Source organism: Arachis stenosperma, chromosome 3 (assembly GCF_014773155.1).
Source record: "Arachis stenosperma cultivar V10309 chromosome 3, arast.V10309.gnm1.PFL2, whole genome shotgun sequence".
NCBI lineage: Eukaryota > Viridiplantae > Streptophyta > Magnoliopsida > Fabales > Fabaceae > Arachis > Arachis stenosperma.
In genome coordinates this window covers 17762915-17777821 of record NC_080379.1, presented here as the reverse complement: position 1 = coordinate 17777821, position 14907 = coordinate 17762915, and the positions used below count along the sequence as shown (strand labels likewise).

General features: G+C 32.0%; 1 protein-coding gene across 3 annotated transcripts; it reads left to right on the top strand.

The window, feature by feature from the left end:
• The first annotated feature begins 10736 nt into the window (after positions 1-10736).
• Positions 10737-13836, top strand: LOC130969997 (uncharacterized). Of its 3 annotated transcripts, XM_057895930.1 has the most exons (5): positions 10770-11021; positions 11145-11314; positions 11704-11948; positions 12149-12253; positions 13026-13836. In XM_057895930.1, the coding sequence occupies exons 3-5, from the start codon at positions 11762-11764 to the stop codon at positions 13760-13762; spliced, it is 1029 nt and encodes a 342-aa protein (XP_057751913.1). In that variant the 5' UTR covers positions 10770-11021; positions 11145-11314; positions 11704-11761; the 3' UTR covers positions 13763-13836. The 3 variants fall into 3 exon arrangements, with proteins under 3 accessions (XP_057751914.1, XP_057751913.1, XP_057751912.1); XM_057895929.1 differs by lacking the exon at positions 11145-11314 and having other exon boundaries at positions 10773-11021; XM_057895931.1 differs by lacking the exons at positions 11145-11314; positions 12149-12253 and having other exon boundaries at positions 10737-11021.
• The last annotated feature ends 1071 nt before the right edge of the window (positions 13837-14907 follow it).

The window sequence follows — 14907 nt, the reverse complement described above, 5'->3', positions numbered from 1 at the left end:
AGTTGAATATGCTTTGATTTTGCTGCTCTTTGTAGAAAAAAGAATTTCCCTGCTAGCTAATATCAGTATAAAATAGTCAAATTAATGATTAGCTGAGGGAATTTATGCAAATTGGTAACTTATTTAGTATATAATCTTATCTAATCTAATGGTGCATTATAAATAATATCAGCACTAAATTCTGATTTTGTTGATAACCGTCAAAACTAGATAAATCCCAGAAGGCTCTGTTAAACTTTTTACCATTTTTATTCTTTATCACTCAAAAGATGGTGCTAACTATAGTAACTAACACGCAAAATCTGTTCATATGCCTCGCCAAAAGAAAAAAAAAAAAAAGTAAAGTTGATGTTTCAGGCACAATCCAATATATACGGAAATACTTTTTAATTTTAACCCCAGTGACTCTTTTTCTTTTCTTATCACTTTACTTATATGAACCTATGAGGCAATTTGCATTGGCACAGAAGCTTATGATATGAACAATGAAGACATTAATACTTTTTCTATTTTTTCCCTGATATTATTCCTAATTTCCTCTAATGCTTTTAATTTATTTTTGGATGGTTCTGCAGAAATATTTTGGATATCCTGTTGAGATAAATAATGACACTAAATATATATCAAAAAAATTATTTATATATTAAAATTACTCATAATATATTTATATACAAATATATATATATATTATTTAACTTATTTTTAATATATATTTTATATTTTAACATATATTTTATATTAATAAGTAATTTTGATATATACATAATTATACTATTATTTTATATTTTGTACAGGTGCTTTAATTTTGTTCTAAGCATAACTTATATTAATGTATTCATTTATTGAATGAAATTTCTTTTTCTAATGTTTTGCTTTATGCGGTAATTTATTTATTCTTAAAAACGCTCGTTTTAATTATTTTACGGTCGACCGAAAAATTAGCCACAAATAAAGTTTGTTTTTTGTAAAATAAATAAATAAAATGTACTAAATATAAAATAAAAATGTATAAATAGATAATAATATTCACCACATCAATATCTCACACTAATAATAATATTAAATATATATTAACACTTATATACTAACACTCAGAGAGAGAAGAAAAGAGAATTTATAATATTATAGAGTATAAAAAAAGAGAGAGATAAAAATGTTTGTTATTACAGTAATTTTGTGTATTGCTTCATATCAGACTCTCTATTTATAGGCATATAGAGTCATTTTTTTAAACTTCATTAAACATGATTCCTATTGAAAATTTGAGCCTTGCGAAAAATGGGCATCTATTTCAGGCTATTTTATCACAACACTCTCCCTTAAATGACCATTTAGGATTATGACTCATTAAAACTTTATTAAAAAAAAATCTAGTAAAAAAAATCTTAGTGAAGGAAAAAGAGCACAACATCCTTTGTGATAGACTGATAGAGACTGTCTCATTAAAAACTTTGTCAAGAAAATCTAATGGAAAAAATATGACCAAGGAAAAAAGAGTACAGTCTCCCCCTCTTGTCGACATCATTTAATGTCTCGAAATTAGCGCATTCCAATCTTATGTACCAATCTTTCAAATTAAATGAGGATTTTGGAAGTGACTTTGTGAATAAGTCTGCCAAATTGTCACTTGAGCAGATTTGTTGGACATCAATTGTCCCTTGATTTTGAAGATCATGAGTGAAGAAGAATTTAGGAGAAATATGCTTTGTTCTGTCACCTTTGATGTATCCACCCTTAAGTTGAGCAATGCATGATGTATTATCTTCAAACAGGACAGTTTGAGCTATCTTATGGTTAATCAGTCCACATGATGACAGAATATATTGTATCAAACTCCTGAGTTAAAAACACTCGCGATTTGCTTCATGTATCGCTAGTATTTCAGCATGATTAGAGGATGTTGCTACTATCATCTGTTTCGTGGACTTCCATGATATAGCTGTACTACCATATGTAAACAGGTATCTTGTTTGAGATCTCCCTTTGTGTGGATCAGACAAGTATCCAGCATCATCATAACCAACTAATTGTGACTTGAATGCATATGGGTAAAATAGTTCCATATCAACCGTTCCATGAATATATCGAAAGATTTGTTTGCTTCCATTCTAATGTCTTCTGGTTGGAGAGGAACTATACCTTGCTAGTAAATTCACAGCAAATAATATATCGGGTCATGTATTATTAGCAAGATACATTAGCGCTCCAATGGCACTAAGATATGGTACTTCAGGACCAATGATATCTTCATTTTCTTCTTTAGGACGGAATTGATCATTTTCCACATCCAAAGACCTTACGATCATTAGGGTACTAAATGGATGTTACTTATCCATATAAAATATCTTCAAGATCTTTTCTGTGTATGTCGTTTGATGAATGAAGATCCCATTTTTTGTATGCTCGATCTGTAAGTCGAGACAAAATTTAGTCTTTCCAAGATCTTTCATCCCAAACTCTTCTTTTAGAGTTTTTATAATTGTTGAAATTTCTTCAAGAGTTCTAATGATATTCAAATCATCAACGTACACAACAATTATAATGAACCCAGATGCAGATTTTTTTATGAAAACACATGGGCAGATATCATCATTCTTGAATCCGTTTTTTGTCAGATACTCAATAAGACGATTATACCACATTGCGTTCAGATTGCTTCAGACCATATAAAGATCTTTACCATTTAACTGAGTATAATCCTTGTGAATATTCATTGGATGGTTTAGATATTTTTAGTCCTTTAGGGACTTTCATATAGATATTACGATCTAATGATCCGTATAAATAGGATGTTACCACATCCATTAAATGCATATGTAGTTTATGATATGCGGATAAACTAACCAAATAACGCAATGTTATTGCATCCACTACAGGGAATATGTTTCTTCATAATCTATACTGAGCCTTTGTGAAAAACCTTGTGCTACAAGTCGAGCTTTGTAGTGTACAACATCATTTTTCGCATTTCGTTTTCTCACAAATACCTATCGGTGTCCAACAGGTTTTACATCTTTTGGTGTACGGACTATAGGTTCAAAGACTTCACGTTTTGTAAGTGAGTCTAGCTCAGCTTTCATGACTTCTTCCCATTTCGGCCAATCATTTCTTTGTCGACATTCTTCGACTGATCTTTGCTCAAGATCCTTACTTTCATGCATTATATTTAGTGCCACATTATATGCAAATATTTCATTGACAATTGTCTTATTTCAGTCCCATTTTTCTCCTGTAAAGACATAATTTATTGAGATCTCGTCATTTTCACAATTTTCAGGTACTTGAACGTCTTTTGGCGTTAAAACTATATCAGAATTTTGGATAACTACAGATATCTTTACTATGTCTTTTTCAACAGGAATAGTATTTACCTCTTTTATTTTTCGAGAATTTTTGTCTTTGGAACCGACAGGTCTGCCACGCTTATAGCGTGAATTTGTTTCAGTGGCAATTTGTCCGACTGGGACATCAATTTGAATTAGGGCATTTTTCACTGGTATATAAGATTTGATTATCCTCTTTGTATCGGAAAATGCATCAGGCAATTCATTTGTTATTCTTTACAAATGTATAATCTTTTGAACTTTTAGTTCACATTGCCCTGATCGAGGATCCAAATGTATCAAGGATGATGCATTCCAGTTAAGTTCCTTTTCAAGAAGCTTATTCTCTCCCCATAATATTGAAAATTTTGATTCATCAAAATGACAATCCGCAAATCGGGATTTAAATTCATCCCCAATTTGTATCTCAAGATACTTTACTATAGAGGGAGAATCATATCTAACATATATCCCCAATTTTCTTTGGGGTCCCATCTTGGTGCGAGAAGGTGGTGCAATGGGAACATATATCGCACACCCGAATATTCTTAAATGGGAAATATTTGGCTGCTGGCCAATAGCTAATTACATAGGAGAGAACTGATAGTAACTCGTTGCCCTCAAACGAATAAGTGTTGCGGCATGTAAAATAGCATGCCCCAAGTCGAAGTTGGAAGATTTGTTCTCATAAGTAATGGTCTAGCAATTAATTGGAGGCGTTTAATAAGTGATTCTACTAATCCATTTTGTGCCTAAACATGAGCTACTGGATGTTCAACACTTATTCCATTAGCCATACAATAAGCATCAAAGGCTTGAGAAGTAAATTCACCAGCATTATCAAGACGAATTGCTTTGATTGGATTTTCTGGAAACTATGCTTTTAATCAAATAACTTGAGCTAGTAATCTCACAAACGCCAGGTTGCGAGAAGACAATAAGCACACACGTGACTATCTCGAAGATGCATCTATTAGGATCATAAAATATCTAAAAGATCCACATGGTGGATGAATAGGTCCACATATATCGGCTTGAATCCTTTATATAAATTCAGAGGACTCAAATCCAATCGTTACTGGTAATGGCTTTAAAATTAACTTTCCCTCAGAACATGCAGTACAACAAAATTCACTAGTTTTAAAAATCTTTTGGTTCTTTAGTGAATGTCCATGGGAGTTTTCAATAATTCTCTGCATCATGATTGTTCCCAGATGACCCAATCGGACGTGCCAAGTTATGAATTCATTTGTGTTAGTAAACTTCTGGTTTATAATGGCATGTGATTCAATTGCACTAATCTTGGTATAATATAATCCAGATGAAAGTGATAGTAACTTTTCTAATATAACCTTTTTATTTAAATCATGAATTGTGATACATAAGTACTCATGATTTTTCTCATTCATTGTTTCAATATGATATCCATTTCGGCGAATATTTTTGAAACTCAATAGTGCATTATTTATTATGAATTTTGTTTCTCCAAAAAACAAAATTATAGCTCTTCCGGAGCCTTTTATCACATTGCTTGAGTCAATAATAGTATTAACATATTATTATTTTAGCACAAGACAGTAAAGTATATATTACTTTTGAGAATGGTGTGCGAACTTGCATTCTCTGTAAGGCATATACATCTTCATTATATATATATCCTTACCATTTTTTTCAAAGACAAATAATAATAAAATGAGTAGAAATATTTACACAATAAAATTATTTTCTTGATTGAAAATATTTTTCTAAAAAGTATAGTATATACTAAAAATTTTATTATTATCACTATTATTATTATTTTTAAAACTTGTCACATTTAGTAATTTTGAAATTCATAAACATTTTATTAAACATTATTTATACACATCATACTTGAAATTTAGATGTATAGAAAATAAAACTTAACAATAAGTTTCTTACATTATTTATTTACATGAATTATTAACAATCTCACATATTAAACTATTCCATCATTGATCAAATGACCAATATTTCCTTCAAGATCCTAAAAGAAATCAGATACATCATAATAAGTGGTGAAATTTTCAGCATCATTTGAAACGAAATTCGTTTCCTTTCCTTTATCATCATTTTCAAAGATGCTTGATAAAGATCAACTAGGTGCCTTGGGGTACGACAGGTACGCGACCAATGGCTCTTTCCACCACAACGAAAACACTTATCCTCTATTGATTTATTTTGCCCATTATTTCTTTCTTTATCCCACTTCTAGTGAAGTCCTTTCTTTTGAATATAATTCTTCTTCCTTCCATAATTTTTCTTGCTACTAAAATCTTGCCATTTACCTCTTATGAGGTAATGATTTGCCGCATTTGCTTTAGGAAATGGGGCGGCACCAGCTGGGCCTGCTTCATGATTTTTTAAAAGCAACTCATTGTTGCGTTCAGCAACAAGAAGGCAAGAAATTAACTCAAAATAATTTTTAAATCCTTTTTCTCGATACTGCTGCTGCAGGAGCAAATTCAAGGCATGGAAGGTTGAGAAAGTTTTCTCTAACATATCTTATCAGTTATATTTTTTTCACATAATTTCATTCGTGAGGTGATTTGAAATATTGCTGAATTATATTCATTTATAAATTTAAAATCCTATAGACGCAAGTGCGACCATTCATATCGGGTTCGAGAAAGTATCACCGTCTTTTGATGATTGTACCTTTCTTCAAGGTCTTTTCACAGATTTGCAGGATCTTTTAATGTGAGATATTCATTTTTCAATTCTTCATCAATATGACAACGAAGGAAGATCATGACTTTGGCTTTATTCTTCTGGGATACATTATTTTTAGCCTTAATGGTATCTCCAAGATCTATTGAATCAAGATGAATTTTAGCATTTAGTATCTATGATAAATAATTGTTTTCAGATATATCAAGAGCATTAAATTTAAGATGAGAGAGTTTCGATATAATAAAAATTTATTACCCGAGTCTTCCTAAAATTTAATCAGAGTCTCGTGCTGATAACGTGTTGTAAAATAAATAAATAAGATGTACTAAATATAAAATAAAGATGTGTAAATAGATAATAATATTCACCACATCAATATCTCACACCAATAAAATGTATTAATATTAAATATATAGATTAACACTTATATACTAACACCCATGAAGAGAGAGAAGAAAAGAGAATTTATAATAGGGTAAAATACTAAATTGATCCCCTACGTTTGAGCGTAATCCTATTTTGGCCCTTAAGGTCTAAAGTGTCCTATTTGAATTCAAAAAAGTTTCATTTAGGTTCAATGTAGTCCCACCGTGAGATCAAAGTTAAATAATTAACGGAATGTCCTACATAACAGCACTACAATAATAAAATCGATAATCTGAAGAACAAGTATAGGCTCCAGAGGTTCAAAATCAACCGTGGATATATCAATATATTTATTTATTATTTAAATAAAATATTTTCTATAGAACTAAAAAATTGATAAATAAATCTATTGATGCATCCACGGTTGATTTTGTACCTCTGGAGCTTGTACTTGTTCTCCAGATTATCGATCTTATTCTTGTATTACTGTTATGTAGGACATTTCGTTAATTATTTAACTTTGACCTCACAGTGGGACTACATTGAAACTAAATGAAATTTTTTTGGATTTAAATAGGACACATTAAACCTTAAGGACCAAAATAAAATTACGTCCAAACGTAGAGTACCAATTTAGCACTTTAACCTTTATAATATTATAGAGTATGAAAGGAAAGAGAGATAAAAATATTTGTTATTGTTGTAACTGTGTGTATTGCTTGATATCAGACTCTTTATTTATAAGTATACAGAGTCATTGTTTTCAAACTTCATTAAATATGATTCCTCTTGAAAATTTGAGCCTTATAAAAAATAGACATCCATCTCAAGCTATCTTATCACAACACTTATAACTTAATTTTGTCTTTTAAGTATAAATTAAATTCGAGTTTAGTCTGAACTATTTTATTTCTGTATAAATTATTGCAGCAATTTTAGAACTTAAAAGTTAAAACACTTTTTTTTTCGGCAACACAAGTTCCTTTTAAGTGGATTTTGTTTGGCATATAAGTTTTTTTTATTTTTCACGGTATTTTTAATTCCGAAGATTAATGACTAATTTGTGGTGAATTGAAACTCTATTTAAGAATTTGTCGTTAATTAATAGGTTGCTGTATTTTTTGTGACTAAACAGAAAAAAAAATAGAGACAAAATCAAATTATTTGGCTAGATTCATATATAAATTTATTAGATGTTGAAACTCACTCCATGGTTGACTCCAATTCAAGCAAATGTCCATGCCAGAAGTAGATGCTTTAGCCATATAATCTGCAACACGATTCACATTCTTTTGAATTAAAAGAATAGAGATTCTTCAATTCCAATTCATAACCTCTTATATATGCTTTGTCAAATCCCATTCTGGAATATTATTACTAAGCATTCTTTGGTTTACCAAGAAAAGGACTTCTAAATAGTCTGTTTCACAAATAACCTCATGAAATTCACTATCCCAAACTAGAAGTAAACCTCTCCAAATCGCGTACAATTCAACAAAAAGAACACTACACACTTTGACTTTCCCAATGCAACCTTTCAACCAACGTCCATCAAAATTGCGAATGATACAACAAAAACCAACATACACAAAAGGAGCAAAATAACTAGCATCACAATTCAATTTAACAGAATAAATGAGAGGTGGAACCCAATGCAGACAAAGTGACGGAGGAGACAAAGATTTATGCATGGCAAAAAATGGTGTGAAACTCCCTTACTGAACTATGAATCAAACTCACTACTTTACTAGCACTCAAAGAGTCATCTGTATTAAATAAGTCATGATTCCTACTTCTCCAAATCCACCAGATGGTCGAGAAAAAAAGAAAAACATCTTCACTCTTTGCACTTCTATAGAGCCAATCACGTAAATCCGATTTATTTGAATACAGGCCTAAAAGGTTCTAGACCTCCTTGGCACTGGAACACTCCCGATTCCCGAAGACAATGAAGTATGGATTTAGAACCACTCTGACACCAAGGCAATGACAAGTGCTAGATAAAGCTAAGTCACGATCCAATCAAAACTCTACTGTAGGAATAGCGTTATGGAAATTGAACCAAATCAAGAACTTGTATTTCTCAGGAATATGTAGTCGCCATACTCACAACCAATTATCACGTTCATTTCAGTCAAATTTTCTTTTGGCTAACCAACTATATCCACTCCTACCTGAGTAGAGTCTAGAAGATGCCACACCCCACGCCCAACTCGAACTCTCCCCAGCATTCAAATCCGAATTATAAGCATTCAAATGCTGTCTGACATCTTCTTTAATGTTAGAGAAAACAACATGGAAATTTCATTGGCTATCTTTTCAAACGTCTCTAATAATTAAATCAGTGTCAGATATATGAACAAAATGGATATCTTGAGAAATTGGACCCTCAATACTCCACTTGTCAAACCAAAAGAATTGATCAAGTGACCGAACGCACCAAGAGAAGGCATCCTTAAATGTACCAAAAGCCTTTGAGATACTCTTCCAAACATGAGAAGCGTTGCAAGGAACATGACCATCTAAAACTCCCTCATTCCTCAGATATTTCGCCCTCAATAGAGCAGTCCAAGGCTTGTCCTGACAATAAAAAAATTGCCAAACCAATTTACCAAGTAAAGATATATTAGCACATGCAGGATCTCAACATCCAGGCCACCAAATTTTTTTGGAGTGACCACCATCTTCCAATTAACAAGAGAAAGATATCTGCCATCACCTTGACCCTTCCAAAGGAACTGTCTCATCATACAAGACAATTTATCACAAACCCAATTTGAAAAACAAGATACCTGCATATCATAGACATGAATGAATGCTGCAACAGAATTGATTAGGCAAAGTCTCTCTGCTTTATTTAGAAGTCTTTCTTTTCAATTAGCTAATCTTTCCCTTACATTTTCAATCACTGAATGAAAAGAGGTCCTACTAGTACGAGAATGATTAAGGATAACTCCAAAATATCTTCTTAAGTCCAAAACAAAACGTATTGAAGAAACATTAGTAAAAATATCTCTTCTACGAACAGTCAAATTCTTAGAATAAAAAGTTTTGGACTTTTTAAGATTTACTTTCATTCCAGATACCTTGTAGAAAATGTTAAAAAATAGGTTGTTGCATGTACAAAGTGAAATTCAAATTCTCGACATTTATTTAAGTAGACTAATAAACTAATCACTAAATCAACCCAACTTGATTTATTTACATGTTATTATATTTTAAATTTTAGGGTGAATTATAGGAATAATTTTTTATAGAAAAACAATGAGAATTAGTTTTTTAATTAATGAGTTAATATTTTATTCTCTTTCAAATTTATCTTGCTCTTTTTACCGTAACAATTTAAATTGTTAATTTTTGTTCATCCACTATTTTATTAAAATTGTTAGTTAAAAAAATAGTTTCAAATAAAAAATATACTTTATATAAAAAAATTGATACGGTAATAATCGTAAAGCAACTTTTGCAAAACAATTACCAAAAAAAATAACAAATTAACAATAACAGGATGGATTTCATGTCCTTTTCATCACATCACATTATTATAATTTATAACTAAAAAACAAACATAAAGTAAGTGAAGTGGGTTTGCATTAGTCTCCTAATCATAATTCCATACAATAATCAATAATGGTTTCGCTCAATTTTTATTTAATGTGTGATATATCTGCACTATTTCTAATTGTATTATGAGATAATTTTTTTTATGTCTCTATCATGAGATATTGAAATTGAGATCCAACATAAAACAAAAAAGAGAGCGCATAAGAAATTACAATTCTTCTAAGTTCTATATTTTAGGTAATTGTTCACATAAATACACGAACATAAGAAATTACAATTCTTTTAAATTCTGTAATTTTAGATACTTATTTACATAAAAATATTTTTATATCTTTATATAAAATTTAATTTTAATACTGTAACGTGATTTTAGCTACATATTTAATTATATAATATTATATAAATAAAAATAATTATTTTTTATATTAATTATATAAATAATCATCTAAAAATAAATATAATTAAATAAATATATATCTTTTTATATTTTAATATCAACGTATTAAAATTAAACTATTTTATATAAATATCTTTCGCATTTTTATATTTTTATTTTTATACAAACAAATTGATATTTCAGAATGACCTTATGATAAGAGGAACGTGTAGGTGTGGGTATGTGTTCTGGACTTCTGGTGTGTGTCACTCAGGGAATAAACAATAAAGTATAAGAAAATATAAGTATGTACTGCCGAGATTGTTCTTAACCTCCAAGCTTCTGTAACGATATTCTTCTTTTTCGCATCTTCCATTTTTCATTTTATCTCTTAATTTTATTTATTCTTTTTTTTATTATTTTCTTTTTTCTTTGTTGTACCAGTCAAATATTACTTTTCCGAACACAAATGACACAATACAAAAACCAAAAACACGCCACACTTCTTCTCTCTCTCTCTCACTCTACACTCTCCCTTGGCTTTCTTCGTTAGCCGCACTCCCTCCACATCCTTCTTCTCAATAAAAAAAGAAGTAAATAAATTAAAAAAAATAGAAAACCCTTCTCACTTCTTACTTCGTTATTTTTCGCCACCGTTTTTTCTCCGTTTACAACGACGGCGCCACCATGTGGTCCTAGAGGTACAGCTCCGTTTCACTCCTTTTCATTTCGTATCACTTCTTATTCTAATCCTGCTTTTTTTTCCTTGTCTTTTTCTTCTTATTTGGCTATGTGTTACTTCTTTTTTTTTCCCTATTTATTAGGTTTTTAGTTTTTTAATCTTAGCATTTAGAAAGCTTGCACTGGTTTCTCTGTGGAGCGTGGTTTTTTTAATTGACCTAGTTTCGGCGACGATGTTATAATTTTGTGGTTGGAAATGGGATAAGAAATGACGAAGGGTTTATGGAGAACACACGGTTGAGATCTTCTGAAGGTGCTGAGATTTCTAGTTTCCTCTTATTTCTATGAACTTTTTGAAATTTAAAAAAGTGTCTATGTTTCTAGCATTTAATGTTACCCCCAAAATTAAAAATCTATTTGGGAAGTTTTTTTCTGAGTTTGTGTGGATTTAGGTGTGAAGGCAACGTTTTGGAAAAAAAAGGGAGGGGGGGGGTATGTTTTTAGGGCAAAACTACATGTATTACATAAAATATTTAGAAGGTTAATTTTGTTCTTTTGTGGTGATAGAATGATACGAGGAATCTTTTTGTTAGATATGTACTAATGAGTTTTATTTTCGTTTAATTTTTGTTAAGTCACGTTTTTCATGTTTTTCAAATGTTGGTAATGAAACTGAATCTTTGGTGGTTACTGTTTCTGTAGGGTTTACCTGGGCAACCCACAACGTTGTAGTCGGTCTTTTTAACATATTAAGATTAAAATGAAACCGCAGAACGGTGGGGTGTCTAGAGTTCAAAAAGGAAATCATTCTACTCAAGTTGAAGGGCCTAATTGGATTCTTATTGCTGCCGGTGCTTTGTTGAGTACATTATCCGTTCGTCTTGGTTACAAATTGAAGCAGGCACTTGATTCGAAGCCAAAGCAGAATTCAACTAGTGTTCCAAAAGGTCCTTATGTCCTGTGTTATGTCAGGAGGATTTAAAATTTTAAATTTCATGTTCTGTTTTTTGCTTTTCTTTGTCTTGATAATCTCTTATCCAAATTGGGAAACAGTGTCTTACCCATGAAGTTTGCATAGTTTTGTACTTTGTCTGAGACTGATATGTATAATGGATTGTAACTTCATAGTTTTGTTTTCAAAATTCAGGAAATGGAAAACCTTTCAACATGAGGAAATCCCCAGATTGCTTTATGCAGTCTAATGGATATTCCCATGCACAAGATAATCATGGCTGCTTTAGCTGCAATTCAGGTTTAATTTATGCTCGAAAGATCATTTTTATTTGCATAGTGTTGAATGGTCAATTATAGTATTATGTCTCTCCTTGGATAGTTTACCTTATATTGTTTGTTCATTTTGTGGAAATTTTCACTGCACTTTCTCTGTTTCATTTATCTACTCGTCTCTCATATTCTTCTTTTCCTGTGTTAGCCTAATTGTATTATTTTGAGTTTAATAAAATCCTATTATGCTCATCATCAAACGTCTCTTCACTCGTATCTATTGTTTGTTTCATTTTCATCTTGTCTTTGTCTCTGGTACCTACTTGTTAACATATATATGCTAATATGTTATGGAAATTCTAGATAATATTGGGGACAAGAAATATTCTGAACCAAAATTTAAGCTCAGCAATCTGTAGACCACGTGTTGGTTGTAAAAAAGTTGCATTAGTGGAATAAAATTATTTATTTGGTATTTTCAGATGTCTTGTCAGCAAGTCATTCTAACTACACAACTAGCTCAGAGATTTCAAGCTACGTAAAGGTCTTAAATGTGATTATGTGAATGAGTTGATGGCCATGATTTGAAGTTGACTGCTTAGTGAGAAATGCCAGTAAACTTACATGAATCATTAACCATTATTTAGTGATCATATTTTATGGGAAAAACCATTACTTAGTCACATTCTTTTGGATAAACAAGCATTGGTGATTGTAGTTTGTGAATCTGGTTCCATTTTTTTGTTCTCCATTATCCTTATATTAATGGTTCTGTTTACTGTGTATATGTGACTGTATAGGAACTGGAAGTCATATGGAACTTAAGTGCCCACCAAACGGCCAGACATTGAGTGAATCTGATGGTGCCCTCCCTTTGGTGACTGTTCCTGCTACTGAATATAACAAGGAAAATGGTGTCATGTGGGCATGCTCTCCTGACCGTCTTGAATTGCCTTCGAAGCCATTCCACCATTCAAACTGCTCAGATTCTCCATGTGTATCTGAATCTGGGTCCGATATTTTTAGCAAGCGGGAAGTCATACAGAAACTGCGGCAACAATTGAAGAGAAGAGATGATATGATCCTAGAGATGCAAGATCAAATAGCTGAATTGCAAAGCTCACTCAATGCTCAGCTCGGACTATCTTCTCATTTGCAAATGCAGCTTGAATCTGCAAACAGAGAGTTATTTGACTCGGAGAGAGAGATCCAACGTCTGAGGAAAGCAATCGCTGATCACTGTGTTGGACGTGTTCCACACGATAAATCTTCCACCGTCGCTGCCTGGCCAGCTGAGGCTAGAAACGGCCATGCAAATGGCCATCTAGATGGGGAGAATAATTTGGAGTCCCCTGAGAAAACAAGGGATGATGAGGAGAGAATCGAGATGCTTAGAAAGCAAGTAGGAGAGTTGAAAGAGGTAATTGAAGGGAAAGAATTCTTGCTCCAGAGCTACAAGGAACAGAAGGCAGAGTTGTCTCTGAAAATCAGGGAATTGCAACATAGATTGGATTCTCAGCTGCCTAACATTTTGTAGAACCTATTAGAAGTATGTGAATTCTTTGCATCTTTTACATTTTGACAAAGCTTCACTGTCACTGCCTCCCCTCATTCTTTATTTTCTCACTGTAATTAGCTTACTTTTGATTGTTTGGCAATATATTTCTAGTTTGTGCGATGTGTGCTTGAGAGAAATGAACGAAAGGCAAGATGAATGTTGGTCGGTCGTAGATGTTACTCTACCTTTTTTCCCTCTTGATCTAGAGTAAGTTTACACTGGCCAAAGTGATATATTTTCCCATGTTTTAGGCATTACTTGCCTTTTCCCTTATTCTAAATGTGGAGTTTTTTTGTTTGTTTATTGATGCTTCAAATAACTCATTCATGATTTATTTTCAAATTAAAATAATTTCTTCTAAGTATTGAGTCAAATATTAGCTTAAATTTTCGATTGTAGCCCCTCCAACTAAGGTTACTGTTATATTACTCTTAGAATGCTGTGCTAACAAATCAGGGAACCTGTTCAACTTGGTAAGAAGACAATGAAGACACTAAAACTAGGATGTCACCTTTTAAGGATACGGCATCTCTTATTTAATGCTACCCCGACATTAAATAAATGCGTCACCTACTTAGTACTCACATTTCAGATTTCACATTTGTGAGAAAAGTAGCTGGTCCTCTCTGCCATTACCTTCCCTATGTTGCGGGATGGCGGGATATATGAGATGTAGTGCCAAAAACATGGGAAAGCTTCAAGTCTGTTAAAGTCTACATGGAATAGTATTCAATGTCTCCATCGCATGTAGATATAGCCATATAGGTGGTTTGGTTAACTATTCAACGTAATTAAAGTACAGCTACGAAGACTTGGCAACTACAAAGTAACATTACATTTAACGACGATTTCTCAAAAATTAATAAAGGATACCAGTGTCATGCCACATCTAATCTCGAACGAGTGGAACACCTTTATTCAATACACACATTCTTGGTATGGACTACACGAACTTTATGTTTATGTATATTTCCACATCGAAACGTAACAAGCTGAAGCCGTGACGCAAAACTTATGTAATTTTAACATCGCTATCATAATTATTTATTTGGAAGGTTCACTTCCTAAACCACATGTAGGTTCTGTGACTGCAATCGCCCAAAATAATATTGGGAGAAATGTTA